Consider the following 19,349-nt stretch of genomic DNA (forward strand, 5'->3'; position numbering starts at 1 on the left):
CGGCGGGAGCGGTCCCGTAAGTGCCTCGAGCTCCGGCAGTCGGCCCGCGCCGTTCACAGTCTAGGTCGAGGAGGAGGTCGAAGGACCAGTCGCAGGGCCACAGCCATCGCAGCTCGGCGAGTCGACACCATTCGTCGGGCTCCAAGTCCTCAGGTAAGAGCCACAAGAAGTCGAAGAAACGACATCGCTCTTTCGACTCCCCCCGACGCTCGCGCGATGCGGCCGTGGTTCAGGCGACACCGCCCATGCGCCGCAGGCTCCGCTGCCAACTCCATACCCACCGGTCCCTGTACTGAACGCGACGCCGGAGGAGATCGATGCCTTCCTCATGGCCATGAGGTCACTCTCTACTCCGTCGGGTCCCGCTGTGGCGCCTTCGGGCCTCGCGGCCCCGGCTGGGAGACCAAGCGGGCCGGGTGTTTCGGCCCCGGTGCCGTCGAGTGCTTCTGCCCCGGCGCCATCAACGACTCCAGTCCCGACGCCGCAGGGCCCCTCCGGATCTGGGTCGCCGCTGGTCGACCTTACGACCACTCCGCCGGCACCGACCCCCAGGGTGTAACCCCCGACGCCGTCCCCGGACGACGTCGTCCCCAGTCCCTCCCTCGGTCCGGATCCGCATTTGACGCCGAGAGAAGAGCAATTCTTCTATGATCCGGCCCCATCTTTTGCACCTGACTATCAGGAGATGGGAGACGAGGAGGATTGGGAGGGGTCTGAGGACCCTCTGGCACGGGAGTGCCAGTAGTATCGGGACTGGGCAGTGGATCTAGGGGAGGCCAGTGGTTTGGACACTTCGCCCGACACTGGCTTTGTCTCCCCTCCTACCGTGGCTACAGAGGAGGGGGCTGCTTGCAGCGTGGTGCTGACGAGGGTGGCCAAGGCGTTGGGTCTTGAGCTCCCCGTCGCGGTTTTGAGGACTAACCTCCTCACTGAGGTCCTTAAACCGCAGGCCTAGCTCTTCGGAGCCTCTACTGCCATTTAATGAGGCCCTTACTGACTTTCTGTTGGGCACTTGGTCCAGGCCCGCTATAGGTCACCCTGTAGATTGAACGTGACCAGGTGCCACCGCCCGGCCCCGGGTGACCCTAGCTTACTGTCCACCCACCCCACCCCGAGAGCCTGGTTATCCAGGCCTCTAACTCCCAGACCGCATTCCCAACTGCTCCACCTGATCGGGAATCCAAAAGGTATGTGCAGTTCGGTAAGAAGCTGTTCTCCTCGCTCAGTTTGGGGTTGCGGTCGGTCAACACCGCTTGCCTTTTGGGCCGTTACACCCACTCTCTGTGGGACATGGTCGCGGACATGCTGCCAGGTTGCCCGGAGGAGCCCCGGGTCAAACTCGCTCAAGCCCTCGCGGAAGGGCGAGATGCAGCACGGTACTCTATCTGATGTGGGTTGAATACCACGGACTCGCTGGGCAGGGCGATTTCCACGACGGTCGCGGGTCGTCACCACACCTGGCTGAGGCCCGCCAACTTTTCGGCTGATGTCCAGAATTCCCTCATTGACATGCCGTTTGATGGCCGTCGCCTCTTTGGCGACAAGGCAGACAGTGCGCTTGAGCTTTTCAAGGACTCCAGGGCTACAGCCAAGTCCTTGGGCCTGTCGGGCCAGCGCCAGCAAACTTCTGCCTTTCGCTCCTTTCGTGGCCAAGGAAAGGGCGCCCCCTCACGTCCTGCCAGTCACGGGCCGCAGACTAACATCCAGCGCGGCGGCGGACGTGGTAACCACTGTCGCAGTGCCACGGGACAGCAGCGAGGCCAGTCCACATCCACCCCCGCTGCATCCGCCTCAAAACCCTCCTATTCCGAGCTTTCAGGCCCATTTGACGCCAGTGGGGGGCAGGGTTCGCCATCACCTCCTCCACTGGCGCACCATCACGTCGGACAGGTGGGTGCTGCAAATCGTCCGAAGGGGCTACTCCCTCCCCTTCGAGGCGACCCCTCCAGCCATGCCACCGCAGTACCACCACATGTCGGGGGATCACTTGCAACTTCTGCAAGAGGAAGTTACAGCCCTCTTGGCCAAGGGGGCCATCGAGCGCGTTCCTGGGCCAGAAGGGTGTGGTTGTTACTCCCACTACTTTCTGGTTCCCACGAAGGGCAAAGGGGGCCTAGGCCCTATCTTGGACCTGCGGAACGTCAACGGCTTCCTCCGGAATGAGAAGTTCAAGATGCTGACTGTGGCTCAGGTCATAGCTGCCCTAGACCCTGGAGACTGGATGGTGGCGTTGGACTTGCAGGACGCGTATTTTCACATCCCCGTCCTGCCGGCCCACCAGCGCTAACTGCGGTTCACGGTAGGCCACGAGCACTTTCAGTTTACCGTGCTCCCCTTCGGCCTTACCAGCCCCCCTCGGGTGTTCACGAAAGTGATGGCGGTGGTCGAAGCTCATCTGCATAGATTAGGGGTGCCAGTCTTCCCCTATCTCGACGACTGGTTGTTGAAGGCGGGCTCGCCCCAGACAATCGTCAGCCACCTCCAGACTACGGCCGACCTCCTGCACCTGCTGGCGTTCTCCATCAATGTGCCGAAGTCACACCTGTGACCCTCTCAGAAGCTCCTCTTCATCGGAGTGGTTCTGGACTCGGCGCGGTTTCGGGTTTATCCTCCTGAACAGTGGATTCGGGATATTCAGGCTCTGATTACGATCTTTCAGCCTTTATCCCGGGTCTCGGTCAGGTTGACGCTGCAGCTTCTGGGGCTGATGGCCTCCTGCATCCTTCTGGTGCATCACGCCTGGTGGCGGATGCGGGCTCCGAGTGGGACCTGAAGTTTCAGTGGGCCAGCATCAGGGCAACCTGTCCGACTACGTCCTCACCTCGGAGGGCACAGCGAGACAGTTGCAGTGGGGGCTCACGGACCGCGATTTGGCAGATCCCTCTCCCTACCCCAACCGGAGCACGTAGTCGTGATGGATGCGTCCCTCCTGGGCTCGCGGGGCCACATGGGAGAGGCGGAGATCAGAGGCCTCTGGTCTCCGGCAGAGTCCCGGCTCCACATCAACCTTCTGGAGCTACGGGCGATCCGGCTTGCACTGAAAGCATTCCTCCCCTCTGTCTGGGGGAGTGTAGTGCAGGTGTTCACGGACAACATCACCGCCATGTGGTACTCCAACAAACAGGGCGGGGTGGGGTCATGGACCCTGTGTCAGGAGGATCTGAGCATCTGGCAATGGCTGGAACATCAGGGCGTGACCCTGGTGGTTCAACACCTGGCAGGTTCCCTGAACGCCAGGGCGGACGAACTCAGCCGTCTGTGCATGATGGATCACTAATGGCGTCTGAACTCGGACGTGACTCAAGGTCTCTTTCAGCAGTGGGGAGAGCCTTGGTTAGATCTATTCACCACGAAGAGAACTCGCAATGTCATCAGTTCTGCGCGTTGGAATTTCCAAGGGGGCACTCGCTCTGCGACGCTTTTCGGCGCAAGTGGAGCTGCGGTCTGTTGTACGCCTTTCCGCCTATACCACTTCTGCCCAGAGTGCTGAAGAAGATCAGGCGAGACCGGGCCCAAGTCACCCTTGTGGCTCCGGCTGGGCACAAAGATACTGGTATCCCGAGCTACTCACCATGTCAGTCGATCCCCCGATTCATCTGCCTTTTCAGGAGGACCTTCTGTCGCAGCAGCAGGGGACGGTCCTCCACCCGAACCTGTCCAGCCTCCACCTCCATGCGTGGAGATTGAGCGTCAGCAGTTGAGGCCATTTGAATTGCCTCCTGAAGTCTGTGATGTGATTCTGGCAGCCAGGGTCCCACCACGAAATCGGTATACGCCTGCAGGTGGAACAAATTTGTGGCATGATGCACAGCAAAAGCTGTGGATCCCCTTTCTGCCCCCCTTTCAGAGGTTCTCCTCTTTTTTTCTTTCTCTTGCCCAGCAGGGCTCTGCTCTGGGCACTATCAAGGGCTACCTCTCTGCCATTTCAGCCTTTTTAAGGCTACCTGATCAGCCTTCTCTTTTCAAGTCCCCTGTTGTGCATAGATTCTTGAAGGGCATCACTCACATTTTTCCTCCTGTTCCTTTCGTGATGCCTCAGTGGGACTTGAATCTTGTTCTTACTTATTTGATGTGCTCTCCTTTCGAGCCACTTCACAATTGCCCTCTTTGTCTTCTCACTGTTAAGACTGCCTTCCTGGTTGCCATCACCTCTGCCAGGAGGGTGAGGGAGCTTCTGGCTCTTTCTTCCAAACCTCCTTTTCTTTCTGTCCATCCGGACAAAGTTGTCTTGAGAACGCGTCCCTCTTTCCTGCCAAAGGTAGTCACAGCCTTCCACATCGGGCAGTCCATCACCTTGCCCACCTTCTTTCCGCCTCCGCATCCCTCTAAAGAGGAAGAGAGGCTCCACCGTCTGGACCCAAAATGTGCGCTCTCGTTCTATCTGGACCGCACACGCCAGTTCCGGGTGGACGACCAACTCTTTGTTGGTTACGTGGGTGCTAAGAAGGGACGGGCGGTGCACAAACGGACCATCTCTCGGTGGGTCGTGTTGTGCATCAAGGTATGCTACTCTTTGGCTAAAAAGGAGCCTCCTGTTGGACTGAGGGCCCATTCCACTCGGGCCACGGTGGCTACTACTGCCCTGGGTCGGGGAGTCCCTTGCAGTACATCTGTCAGGCAGCTACGTGGGCCTCGCTGCACACGTTCGCTAGACACTACCGCCTGGACAGCCAAGTCCAGAGAGACGGCTTTTTCGGCCGTTCTGTTCTCCAGGACTTTCTGGTGTGATCATTGGTTTGCAGACCCACCACCGGGGTTGGTATTGCTGGGGTATCTATTCTAAGGTAAGGAATCTAACACTAACCTGTTTCTTTCAGATGCACAAGTTACTTATCTTCGGGAACGATATATCTGTAAGAAACAGTAGTTAGTGTTAGATTCCTTACCGCCCCACCCATCCTCCCCGTTCTGCGGACCGATATCTAGTGTTAAGGTTCCCCCCTTTGAGAGCCCTAGTTTCATGGCACCAGTGTCGGTTTTTATCATGGTTCTGCGTTCCTCGCGCGGAAAAGCTGTGTATAAGAACTGACGTCAGCGCGCGTGGGTGGCGTTCAAGTACTCCGACGACGGACGCGAAGCCGCAGACGACACCTACCGACGCGCAGGGGTACTGCTATGCAAAACTTTCCCGATCCAGTCTGACGCCTGGGGATATTCTAAGGTTAGGAATCTAACACTAACTACTGTTTCTTACAGATATATCGTTACCAAAGGTAAGTAACTTGTGCTATACAACTGGTAGACTTCCAGTCTCAGACTGAATCCATTTGTCCTCGCATAGTACTGTGATTTTATTATTGGAGGCAGATTTACCTTAGAATCATGGCTGCACAAAGTTCACAATCAGGTGGGAATAACCAGGCACTCATGTTGGTAATCACCCAATTGTGCAAGCAATGTTGTCTTTTCTTTGTTACTGTTATCGTTCCGATTGGGGAGGATATTATATCCACCCAATCAAGGTTCAGAAGCTGCATGGCTAGCATCGCTACCTGGATGAGGAGGAATTTTTCTACAGCTTAACTCCTCAAAAACTGAAATCTTGCTGTTTGGGAAGGCGGAGACCATCTGGTCCCCAGAGTGGTGGCCCACTGAGCTGGGCGATACCCCGGCACTCAGGAGTTGTGCGAAGAACTTGGGCATTAAGATAGACAATAAGCTATCCATCTAGGAACAGGTCAAGACAGTCTCAGGTGCCTGCTTTGGCACCATGAGAATGCTTAGGAAGGTCTTTCCGTGGATCCCTTTGTCAGCGAGGAAGACCCTTATCCAGTCACTCCTGGTGAGTTGGCTGGATTATGGAAACTCGCTGCTGGTGGGAGCAAGGGAAGATCTTTTATCTCGACTCCAGGTAGTGCAGAATACGGCGGTGCACCTTGCCCTCAACAAACCGGCAAGGACTCCATCAGCCCCACTGCTGCATCAGCTACATTGGCTCCCGGTGAGGAAGAGAGCTATCTTTAAGATGCTCTGTGTAGTTTTTAGATCACTACAGGGAAAGAGCCTGGCCTACCTTAGGAATAAACTCAGGTGGTATCAGCCAGCCCGACAACTGAGATCCAGCAACTCCAATTTTCTGTGCACCCAGAAAATACGGAAGGCACATATTGGCGGTAGAGCCTTCTCCTACCTGGCAGCCAGCCATTGGAATATGTTTCCACAAAATCTCAGGTCCTGCAGGGAACTAACCAATTTTAAAAAACTGTTGAAGACATGGCTCTTTTGAATACATATCCTCACGATCTTTCTCCTTGTATAGGGCCGAGAGATCCTTTCGGGGATGATTCGTATGCGCTCAATAAATCCACAAATAAACAAATAAATAAATTAAGCATAATCATTACACTGCACTCTATGGTGTGACTCCAGGCGATTTCGAACCTCGATCACTTACAGGAAAAGTTTGCACTTCTATAACACATTGTTTTTTATGATATGGTGGGAATTCAATTCTGTGGAATTCATAAAGTAAGCACAGTGGATCAATATAGAATGGACTATAAGATCCCCACATAGGGCTTCAGTGCTGCTAATCTGTCCACCCAGTTCTTTGCAAGTTGTTCCTGCGACAAATGCCATAAATGTGCTACAGTCACCTGCCAATTCTTTCTCTTGGTGGTCAGGGGGTCACTTGCCTTGTTACTTATAATTTCTATTTTGTTTTTTGCCTATTCTCGTCCTCCAACCTTGGGTCTGTTTTAAAAATGATTTGACGTAAAGGCAGACTAAGAGCATTGTTCAAAGACCAATTATGGCAGCATTTAGTGCCTTTTTAAAATAACAGACTTGTACATTTAAATAGTATTAACACTGTAGAGATGTGGATAAATGTTGCTCAGACCTCATCACGAATCTCTTAGGTATATGCATCTGTGTCATACCTTGTTTCTGAGCTCTATAACCCCTTCTCTTAATGTGCCTCTCTGCTGCCTCCTTTTTTCTTTTTTTTCCACTGGCCCTGCTATTTTGAAAGATCTATGGCAGGACATCGCTCACTGTCCTTGGTTCCACTTGTGTTGCCTAACCTCCTATGTCTCTTTTAAAGATGCACACTTTCATACTTTGGGCAATAGTTGTTGAACAGGTCATATTCTCTTTCTGTATGTCTGGTGGCCACATCTGGTAACCGGTTGATGAAAGTTGTAGGGTTTGTTTCTTTGATCATCCCACAGCTACAAATATGTCTGAGGGACGTTTTTATAATGCCCTCCCACTGACTAATTTTCTTGGGACATGATAGCAGCTTTTGCCTCACTAAAGAGTGCCTGCTGTCAATAGTGCATTTAGTCTGGTTAACTAATTGAAACACACAAGATGGGCACTCTCAAATTGGGTGTGACTGAAACTATTGCAATAGGATTGAGAGAAAGGCTACAATGTTCTGAAATTACATTATTAAAGATCAAAACTGATGTAAATTGAAAGTTTTACATTGAAGTACATTTTTATCATGTCTTGCACATATTATTTAGGATGAAGCCTTCATTCACCTAGAGCAGTTGTTTCAAGAGCAACTTTCCTACTAAAAGTGGGCAAGAAGTTTTTTTTTTTGTGGCAAGAGCATTTGTGGTACAGCTTTTTACTATTTCATCATATCAAAACAAAGTCTAATAAACTTGGTCCACTCCACCAAACCGCCTCCAGCACCTACCAAACACAACTCTTAAGTCTCATCTTTAGAACATCATCTCTATCTCAGGGCAAATCAGTAAAAGATCATGGGTCTGTTCATTTGACAGCTCCGCTTATACATGTTTCTATTCAAGGTTCTTGTTTTCAAATGTATTGATTTAACGGGCGAGGGATGCGGTTGATAACAACATGAGCATCAATCACATAATGTATATATTTTTCTTTGCACTAGTATTCTCTTTAACAGTTTTGAGTTCTTACTTTGAGAGAAGAACAAATACTACTTAAACTTTTGGAGCTAGCCCTAGCATCCTATCAAGAGACCGTAGGATCGCCACCAAATGAGGATAGATAGACCTTTTTCCATGTGTAAGTATTCCATCCCAATTGTGGGACACTGTGGCAGCATCCATTTTAGCTCCTACTATGGGAGATTTGTGATTTAATCCCTTGAATATCAAGGTGACTCTGTGCATTGTTCTGAGGAATAATGAGTATTTCTCATGATGTACTTACATCTTTTTCAAACTCCTGCATTTGGCGATACTACAGTGAAGCTCTCAGTCTTCCCTGTCACTAGTTAGTCACCTATTCAAAGACTGACTTCTGTACACAGGGCCTCCTCACCTTTGGCCTGCCTTTTGGGACAGTAGTCACATTTGAATTATACCTAACCACTAATCAAAAAGCGCTCCTCACGGCTCTTTAGCCTGTAAGGCGCATCTTGCTGTAACTTATCTGTGTCATACAAGCCAGACGTGGCCTTTGTTGCTATTGTAGTGTTTGGGGTTCAGACAGACTGCTAGTTTTTATCTGTTACCCTGTCACTGATTGAGCATATGTCACAGAAGGTTTACATTTGGTGCCATGACTACATTGGTGCCTGGTGGGTGGTGTGAAGGGTGAACAGCACATACACGTCATTTGCTTGTCAAGAAATTACTAAATTATGCAGGCTGCATGAGTTTAACAATCCCTACTTGCCATCAAGGTATGTTCTTGTTTATTTTCGGAGAATTGCTTCTGTGGTTTCATAGATAAGTCATATATTTTAGATATGACTAAACACACCACTTTGTCAGTTTGCCAATTCTGATGTATTTTGTTTTCCTCTTGTTCCTTAGTTCTAGACCTGAAGAACAAGAAGAGAACAAAGCTCCTGACAGATGTGACTTGAGGTCTATACATGAGCAACAGACCTAGACCGCAGGACAAGAAACAATTGAGTGCCTCCTATCATTTTATCATTCATGTGCAATGTAGGGTTACTGACAATGGTACGAATGGAGTGCACAGCTCAGGTTTTATTCAAAATATACCCCTTAGTTGAATTACAGTAGCCTGAGGTTCCCTTCTCACAAAAAGGAGAGACATTACTAGTGCACTGTATTGAGTGTCTTCACTCCAATTAGTTAACAGTGTGAGATAACCTCCAAGGCTACTGGTAAGCATATTTTCATTACTCTGAAGTTAGGTCTATTTATTCCCTTCTTCTATACTCTTTAAAACGTGTTCATAGGACTATGTTTTAGCATTGTCAATATTGCGCAGGCTACTTTACTGTATCTTAACTTGTCTACATGTCTGCTGATGGAGTGGGGATTTCTAAATGTCATTCTGCGAGTATAATCATTAAATACTCTATCACTGGTCGTATGGACCTTTAATGGAAGAGAAATGTTGGATCCAGGATATTCGGCAGCCATTATTCTATTAGATCAGAGTGTGGCCTTAAACACAGTAGATCATGCCACACTAATCCACAGGATATCCAAAGTGGGTGTTGTCAGCAGTGCCCTGAAATGCCTTTCTTCCATCTTGAAGAAGAGAACATTCCAGGTGCTTGATCATTCTTGGTATTCTGACTGTCTTACTTTGAGTTGTAGGGTGCCTCAGGGATTCTCCCTGAGCCCAACATGTTTTAATATTTATATGCTTCCCCTGGCTGAAATCGAATGCTCTGTTGGGATGTCACTGGTTTCGTATGCCGATGACACCCCGCTGGTGATATCAATCTCTCCTGATTTCATGGCTCGTTGTCTTCAGGATGTAGCCAAATGGATGGCCAACTGCAAACTGAAGATCAATGAAGACAAGACTGAGGTTATGGTATTGGGCAATAACGTCAGTAAAAGAAGTTCCAATCCCTGTGTCTGACTGTCCCGACAGACTCCCAAGCCCTAAAGGTGTAAAAAACAGTTTGGAATTTGGCTAGATTCCAGTATTACAATGGAGCACCAAGAAAAAAACCATGTGGCCAATTGATTCAGGTTCCTTTGACCTCTAGGAAAGGCTTTAAATCTTCACCCTTTCTTAGCCAGAAGATTAATTGTCCAGGCCTTATCACTCTCCATGATTATGGCAATGCTCTTTACCTTGGTGCACCTTGATTAGTGGCCAAAAGGTTATAGACTACACAGAGCACTGCTGCTCGGCTTCTTCTGAATCTCCCTAGGAACCATTTTGCAAAAAAGGCTCTTAATGATCTTTACTGGCTTCCAGTGGAGTAGCGGGTTAAATTTAAGGCCTTATGCATTCTGCATAGATCACTTCATAAGAGAGGTCATTCAATATAGTAATAATAAAGCAAGCGTGATCCATAAAGGAAACTTCCTAGTCTAAATAATCTTATTAATGAGAGAAAAAGGTGTCGGTTCAGAAACCCAATAAAGAGTTCTGAAGAGAGATTGATCAAATTGCAAGCATATAGACTTTGCAAATAAGACTGTAATTCATTCACAGTTGTAAACCAGCAGACATCCGGAATCAGTCTACGTAAACCCATTTGTAGAGAAGTCAAGAATATCCAAGACAAGTCTACAGTCAGAATGTCAGGGAACGGAATCCGACCTAATCTTAGGAACATGCACTAATATAAACACACAAATTCTATGTTGCAACATTATTTTCTTTTATCTTCTTTATCCACAAATAGAATATCGGCAGACTACCGACAACAGATTCACTCCCCATTCTCTCACCAGGGCATAATAGAGTTACAGATATTAACCCTTGAAAAGCTACAATGTTGTTTTGTTATGGTCCAAATACTTCTTCACATGAATTATTTTTCATGTTGTTTCCTCTCTTCCTGGTGAGAACCTCACTATTAGCTGTCTAATAAAAACACAAGTTCTATTCACCAGCTAACAGTAGGCTTCTGAGGTTGTAAGCTCTGCAGCAAAGAGAAGAAAAACATACTGCACAAACAACTATTCAACGTGAAAAACAAGTCCTTCTGTGTTAATGCATTAGTTCCCAGTTAACATGGCATCGACAGTTAGGCTAACCTAATTGAGCACTTTATGTACGTCTTAATACTTAAGTATGGTTACCTTCTTCAAATTTTTAATTTAGTATGTATTATTTGAATCGTAAACATATGCATGTTGCTTATAAATGTGTTTAATAGCAGATCAAATTTGCTGCAGCAATGCCATGCTCATTATTGTTATATGGACTATGAGCCAGGCTTACACTGCACGTGTATTGACCAATGGGCTCCACTTTCTAAACTTGTAAGACTCCCAAGTTTTAGAAATGTAATGTTTGTTATTAAATCTGCTTTTCACATTTATTGCCTTATTGATAAAAAAACTTTAATTGAAAAAATACGCTTATTTATTTTTGTTTACCAAATTGAAGAGCCTTCTTGTCTTTAACTCAAGGCAAGGGATTGTGACTCCTGGACTGACAGAAGATGAACTATGGCGAGCCAAATACGTCTATGACTCCGCATTTCACCCGGACACTGGTGAGAAGATGATCCTCATTGGCCGAATGTCTGCTCAAGTACCTATGAACATGACGATCACAGGGTGCATGATGACCTTCTACAGGTAAGCTATTATTATGTTGCACAGGCGCATGTTTTCATTGTGGAGCACAATGACATTGTGTTATTGACAATAAACTGGAGAAGGAGGCGTGCATTTTCAAGTAAACCAAAAGTTGTAAACCATACCTAATTCACAAACCAAATATTCATTTTTCTTTTTTAAATAATTCTGAAAACCTGAATGATATCTAGGCTTTTTTTTGTCTTCCGGTAAAATGAAAGGGGACTTTAGTGGATCTTGTATGAAAACATTATAAATACATCTATACTGTAAACTTTTAAGGAGCATCTCTTCCGCTAACGGGACTATTTATTTTTCTACGTCAGGTGGGATATTGTAATCTTCACCTGTGCCTTTAGATAGGTGTGACCATTTCTGAGCTGCTTTTAATACACCTGCCTCATATTATTGATGGGGTGAAACGGTCTCTTGTCCTTTGCTTTGCTGGCACTGCCTAATTTGTAATAAACAAAATAAAACATGTATAAGCGCACATGCTAAAACTGTTTCAAAAAGCTGAATGCCTGGACTAGCAAAAACCAAGGCTGCCATGTCTTGAACAGACATCCCATTTTCCACCACCGAAACTCTTCTTGTCTTTTTATCTCACTGTTGAAAGTTCTTAGTGAACCCGGCATTCTCGCTTTATCAATGTTTTCCTCTCTTGCGCTTCCTCCTTCTTACTCCCTTTCCTACCATTCTCGGTCTTCGTCAAAATCTGAAGATTAAGAAAAAAATCGTGTGCCAAAATAACAAGTGCCAGTGTCCAACTACTACAACCACGGCGCAGCTTAAACACTGTACCTGCATGCAAATGTAAAACACGCACTAGTGGCTGACATTCAAGTTACAATTTGAAAAATGTGTTTGGGCACCTCAAGAAAGAGGTTTTTCAGCTCCACACGGATATAGATGCACCCGATATCCCATCCCTATGTTTCCCCTACCACCAACGTTCTTTAAAGAGCACAATACACCACATTTCTATAGCATGATAAACTCCCAAAGCTCCCACTGCAAACACTACAAAAACCCAAGTTTTCTAGGCCAAGATGCCATAAGAATCTTTGCAAGCCTTCTATTGGCTAAATGAACCAGCAAACTGAGGTTCCATGGATCAGGCGGAAAGCTTCTTTTACTACACTCCTTCCCACTACGAACCATTGTTTTCACATTCACAAACATTTCTCAGCCACTTTGTACTAGCATCAACCAGGAGAATTAGCCATAAACATAACTAGCAATAAAGAACATAGAAAAATAGTTAAACGGCTGCCTGTGGGTAAACGGTGAGCATGAAAATAACTACATCGCAGCTGTTTGGGAAACTCGGAATAGAGAGAAATATGCAAACTCTTAAATTAATATGGCTGAAAAATATATCAAGAACTCTGGCATAAGCCCTGAAACTCTAACCTACCTTCACACAAGATAACCAGCAATTCCATTACATTATCTATAAAGCAGAAAACAGAAACATTTTTGCTAAATGTATTTACAACTTGATTTGGACCAAGCAATCACCAGCAGACTGTCAACTAAAAGTTTCAGTGATCAATAAATGCATCAAGAACAATGGAGGCAAAAATGACTCCAAGCGGAAGATTTGCTGCAACCCGGTCAGAACATGGTTAGATAACCTCTATCTCCAGTTATCTGATCAGCTATAAGCAAAAATCTGTGAGTACGCTGCAAAAAGCTTGCAATCTGCCTCAGACACACACATGGTGTTTTTATTTCTTCAAAGAGCCTTAAAGTCTCCATATACGCTGAACTGGAGTTTAAGATAACAATTCACTGGAGGGTCTTCATGCCCGTCGCCATCCTTGAACTATGCTGCTGATATACCCAGTGTTGTGGCAGTTCTGGCTCACTGCGAACTGAATTGCGATTATTATTCCCAGAGTATACTGCCCTAGATGATGACTCACCTATATGAAGAACCACCTATATCTGTCCCCTGGATCAATTTACTTGATACTTTCTGAGCAAATGCATAATAGAGCAGAGCAAGCAACTGGAAACCAGCACGTCCTCCAAACAGATCAAAAGATCCTCCGGCCCTGAATCAATGTTAGAATGCTGCTTGTTTATCCACAAAATAGCATTTACAATCAGAAGCTCCTGTCGTACAGATCCCGGTAAATTATACATGTTCAGTCATAACAGACTTTCTGGCTAGCATTTCCCAGCACCGACCATGGGAAAAGACTACACTATAATGGAACTCACTAAACCACACCTGACCCTTTTTAAGTACCTTCACTCTCTTGTTTTTGCAGTCACATACGTACTGTTTCCTAATTCTGGAGAGGTTTGTTTTTCCTGGATCAATTGGAGTTTGTTGCATCTGTATGCTGCATGCATTGTGAATGCTACAGTGGGTTTGGTTCTGCTTGCAACACGAGGAAATGGAATGACAAATTTGTAAGCACATGGTTGAGCTTCTCCATACGTTTACAAAGAGCAGGTATATATTAAGCATTTTAAAAACAGACTTTAAATTGTCTTGGATTTCTTTTTAATGCAGGCTGAGGTCCCCAATCTACAGATATCTCTGAAACAAATGCTTAAAATAACCACGCAATTAGCGACAGGCGCTTTAATGAAGTTCCAATCATATTTTCATGTCTGCTCCTGTTTTGTTGAAAAATGCTTTTAAGTCCGTGTACTAGTTGTTGCTATGATTTTTTTGAACTTTGCATAAGCTTTTCATCTACAATAAAAAAAAACACTTGTATCTTTTTCCAAGAACAACTCCAGCTGTGCTTTTCTGGCAGTGGATTAACCAATCCTTCAATGCAATTGTAAATTATACGAACCGGAGTGGAGATGCCCCAATTACCGTGAGGTATGATTTTATTTTGTTGAATATTTAGTTAAAACAAGATGATTTCTGCAAGTTTGTTTTCTTGTTACCTTTGTTATGTGGTGTGATGCACATACACTGAAAAGCGATGGTGGTATCTGCAGAACTGCAATATGGATCCCTGTATCCTCTTCTTTAATGACCCCAGTCTGTTCTTTCTACCATCCTTTTTTCTCCAGGGTTCACATTGATCTTTAGACATAGTTTCAATAATGTGGTGAGATTGGAAAGAATCTAAGGCAGCCCACTTAGTTTGGGGTAGCAGAGCTTGTCCATCTGTAAATGCGTATAACATAACCCAATAATTTAGATATTGGCATGGGTAACTAGACACAGTTACAGTGTTGGTGTACAGACTTACTTCGCTTTTGCAGCTACAAATTTGAGTTTATTATTCAACATGTGAAGAATTATACCACTTGCTTTTGTCTTGTTTATATATTTTAACGTTTCAATGAATTACTCCAAGTTACTATATACTGCACCATTTCCATATTTTTGCCGATGGTCTTACTGCACCTCTAGATAATATTGTGTCCTTTAAAATCAATTTAAATTCCTGTTTCCTCTTGGAGACGTATTACAATGTTGTCAATTTTCATATGTAGCACAGCTGTCTGCAAGACATACTTTGCCAGTCCTGTAAATTATACAGAGCTGACTGTATTACTGTTTCACCTCACACTGTTCTCTATTTGTGTATTATTCCACCTTCCAGACAGTGCTGGTTTTGTAATACATGATGGACAGTTTTACATCTGAAAAGTACATTTAATCTTTTCTCACGTTCAGTCCTTTATCTCTTATATACATTCTATGAAGAAAGCAATCCTTTTTTGCACCTTTTTCCCTGCAATGCCAACGCCCATATGGCAGATCTTAATTTGCTAAAAATGTATACATGCAACACATATAAACATTATCCATGAATACTTGTGATTACGCATGTTGACACATTAACGCCAGACCACACAGCTTTGCAAATGCATGTTCTTCTTTATTATCTCGTAATGCCCCTATGGGGCTAATGTTTGTTTTCCTCTCTTAATTGCAATTAATTAAATGTTGCTTATAAATGTCTGATATGATAATCTGCGCCTGTTAGCACATTCTAGATTTTCACTGAACATTTTATGACATAACTTTGGTCCAGCAATAGTGCTCTCAACAGTTCTTACACCAGTATTCATTCCTTTCACCCACTTGCTTCTTTTTGTTTAAGGTCTGTGGAAGGCAGAGAGGGTGCCCGATGGAGGGTTATATAAGACGCAAGCTAAATACCACTCAGTTACAACTCTGTGATACACTCAAGTCCATTCAATACAAATCTTAACGAAATCAATTCATTGAGCGATTTTCAATGTCATTAGTTTTGGGGGCTAATTTGTGCTTGACATTTTCTTTAAAGTTCAATTTCGAAGCTGAATATTGGGTGTGCTTGCACGCTGATAGTGTACCCTGTTTAGATATAAACCCAGAAAGCGGAATGGTGTGCGTATACAAACACTTGTAATTTTCTTGTTTTAGCCAACTGGGAACAGCTTATGTTTCTGCCACCACAGGTGCTGTTGTCACAGCTCTGGGACTTAATGCACTGACAAAGGTAATACTGCTCGTTTTTAACTCTATCTATACATAGGAAACACTTGCTTTGCCCTGTGCATGCTGTTGTGCCCCTGAGAGCTATAAAATAACAGGAGAGCAAGGGCAATATTTTTGGTTGATTCCTCCAGCCTCACCCTATAAGAGAGGGTAAATGCTCTATTGCCTAAACATTAAAGTTGGAATTAAATATTGATATTTATTTCTTCTTACTTCTTCCCTCACTGACCTGGAGATCTGATGCTATGGAAGAAAAAACGATTGCGACAGAAAGAGGCTTTCCTTATTTAGAAGAGTGGTTGAGTTAGACATGGAATGGTTATCAGTATACTGTGTCGGTGAGATGCCAGTTTTCAGGAAGTAAGACTTGATTTGGACATCCATGCTGCTAATACTCTAGCTTTGAGTCTTTCGTCCTCTACCCTATTTAGGGTATCTCTTCAGGTACACGGTTTGACAAAGACGCCTATGTATGGAGCAGTTATTTTATCTTTCAAAATGCTTTCAAAACCCTGTCAAAGCATCCCACGGTCTCTGCCCAATACCTCATCACGATTTCCACTATGAGTGTTGCACTTTTGTTGCGCAGCACACAGGATTCTAAAAAATCTTTTTTGAGAAACTTCATTCGTGTTTAGGGCATACGGGAAATGTGCAGCATCCATCTACTTCCTCAGTTCTACCAAATAGAAGCTTGTTGGATTGTGTTAATCATTATATTTTTTTAAACAAAGCAAAGCTGTCTCACTGGTGTACTATTTGGCGTGCCTATGGTGCTTGCTTTACTTTGTGGTTAACTTTGAGACCTTAGGTCAGCAAAACTGTCAAAGAAAAAGCGAATGGACATTTTTTTTTCTCATGTCCCTAGATCCAGTGATCTATTCCTCTTAGTCAGACTTTACCTGTTTATAAAGGACTGTTGCATACAAAGGTTGACTTTCTTTGGCAATTGCTCCACCTGATGTAATCTTGAAATGATTTGTAAATAGGGCAAATGTTTTTTTTCTACAGGGTGATTCTAGGTCAGTTGACATGCCACTCATTCAAGGTACCTAAGAGAACGCACACCAGAAAGACCTGTATCACATACCCAGGGCCACCAAAGTACTGCCAGAGCCTTTTTAGCCATAACCACCAGACACATTGGATCATCTCCCTTAAAGCAGCACTGTTCTTGAGGCAGTTATTTGCCTCCAGACCATAGCTCCCTAAATGACTTCAGTATCTCAGTATGTCACGTGAGAAACTGAATTGCTTGCAGCTAAATCCCCGAGGTTCACCTCGAATACTCCAAAGGATGAGGTTGTACCACATACTTAATCAATCTGTTTTTCATCAAGTACTTTCCTTTTTTTGTTCAGCCATATATTGTCCTGCACCCCGTTGACAACCTTGTAAAGGGATAATATGTTTTCTCCCACTCTTAATAACATTATGGTATCACCCAAATAGACTTTTTAGAAGGCTTGGATAAGATAGCAAAATAGATTTTTCAGGTGTTGCTTATAGCTTCTCCATTCTAGATTCTTTGAGCAAAAGCCACTACAGTAGTTTTTGAGAAGCGCTGATATCAGCTAATAGACAGGGATGAATAACATGGAAATCATATAAATGAGATGGTTCTCATAGAGGGAAAACGAGTACTGGAAAGCTGGTGAAGCTTTGGTAGTTGTCGCGAAGTGAAACCAATTATGGGCAACTAAACTTGCACGGATAAACAGCAAGATAGAGGTGGAAAATTAGGTGCATGATTTTTCTAATAGAGCCTTTCCAACTTGTCTCTGGTGGTACTACTTTGGTTGCATTTAGTAGGTGATAGTATATATAAAGAATATTTATTAAAGAAGAGCTTATAGTTGATTTTGTTCACTATGCAACAGTCTAAAATGTCAACTTAATTTTAAGGTAAAGAAAATTCTACTTGAAATGTAAAATAACAAATCTAGAATTTAAGTTTCGTATAACACAAAACAATTTAACAAAAAAATGAATACATCGCGTACAACTGTCCTGTTTTGTGTCACCTTGGTATTGCTATAGTTTGACAACTTTTAGCAGATGTATGTGGCTAGACTGGATTACGTGGGCGTATGCAAGATCATTAGCTGCAACAATTAATATATTTTTTTTTAACCTATATTTTCTCACTTACAGAAATCATAACTGCGCACACACACTCACTCACTATGATATACCTATGTATACGAAGACCAGGCATTAACCGTAATCAAGTATGTATGAACTGTTGTAATTCCACACACACATTGATAATGGGGTAGGTTATACAGTGGATCGAGGCAAATATAAACAGATGTATTCGTTTTGTGATGCTCTTGCTCAGTAGAACCTAAACACACTATGGGTCTGCGAAATTGTCCTCACAGTGATCGTGTTACTCCTTTTTTTGCTGCGATGAACTAACATTGAGAAATGGTCCGTCATCATATTGTGGTTTAATCATGCATAAACACATAAGCAAACCCACCCCACTAGCGCACACTACCCATACACACAATCCAACAGACACACCTTCACCCCCTTAAAAAATGTATATAGTAAAAAAATAAAAAGCAGGGAACATCGAAAAGGCAAGTAAAAAACATGAAACCTTTGTAAGGACTTGCCTTCCAAGCTCTGTCTTGAACAGTTGTGGGATGGCAAGTTTGATGTTAGCTCAGAATTGTGTTTGATACATGGACCTTTTGCTATGAAAGTCGTGCAGTTACATTCTCGGTACCTCGTGTACACTGACCAGTCTCTTGATGGCCGGTCATTAATGGTCTAATTCACCGTTTGGCAAAGTGGGATATCCGTTTAAAAAATGGTGAATGTCCTGTCCAGCGCTTTTCAATGTGCCATTGGCATCAATGCACTATGGTCTATTTGACTGTACATGCCATCATCCCAAATTTAAATAAGGCCGTAAGTGACCCAAATCTTAGTGACTTTCCCTACGTTTACACTTTGGAGCAGTCACATCACTAAAGGAATTATGGCTAGTGTGTTTTTACCCTGCATCCAATAATTTAAACAAAACAATATATATACCTTGACTAATTCCAAATGTTAACTACTTAGAACATCTTAGAGATGTATATATTAGAAATGCAAGTGATCCGTTTTTTTTCCCTTTATGCAGCACGTATCACCTCTCATAGGACGTTTTGTTCCTTTTGCTGCTGTGGCTGCTGCTAACTGCATCAATATTCCCTTAATGAGACAAAGGTAAGTGGATATTTACGATCACTACAACTTTTGGGTTTATTTCATGTATTTTTTTAAATCCTTTGAGTTAAAATGATGATGATTCGCAGGATAATGTGTCATCCAACTGGTGTGAATTATTTGTTAACTGTTTATAATACGTAAATACTTTAATTCCATTAGAAATATGACTCCTTCTGGGC

General features: G+C 44.4%; 1 protein-coding gene across 2 annotated transcripts in view; it reads left to right on the forward strand.

Annotated features, from left to right (window-relative positions):
* The window catches only part of SFXN1 (sideroflexin 1), a 219,478-nt gene that overhangs the window by 121,554 nt on the left and 78,575 nt on the right, over positions 1 to 19,349 (forward strand). The window contains exons 4-7 of one of the 2 annotated variants that reach the window (XM_078653032.1): positions 11,301 to 11,471; positions 14,224 to 14,322; positions 15,868 to 15,943; positions 19,082 to 19,167. In XM_078653032.1, the coding sequence (XP_078509158.1) occupies positions 11,301 to 11,471; positions 14,224 to 14,322; positions 15,868 to 15,943; positions 19,082 to 19,167 (432 nt within the window). Of the gene's footprint in view, positions 1 to 11,277; positions 11,472 to 14,223; positions 14,323 to 15,867; positions 15,944 to 19,081; positions 19,168 to 19,349 lie in introns of both variants that reach the window. The other variant, XM_078653033.1, reaches the window with a different exon arrangement.

This window comes from Lissotriton helveticus, chromosome 7 (genome assembly GCF_964261635.1).
Source record: "Lissotriton helveticus chromosome 7, aLisHel1.1, whole genome shotgun sequence".
Classification (NCBI taxonomy): domain Eukaryota; kingdom Metazoa; phylum Chordata; class Amphibia; order Caudata; family Salamandridae; genus Lissotriton; species Lissotriton helveticus.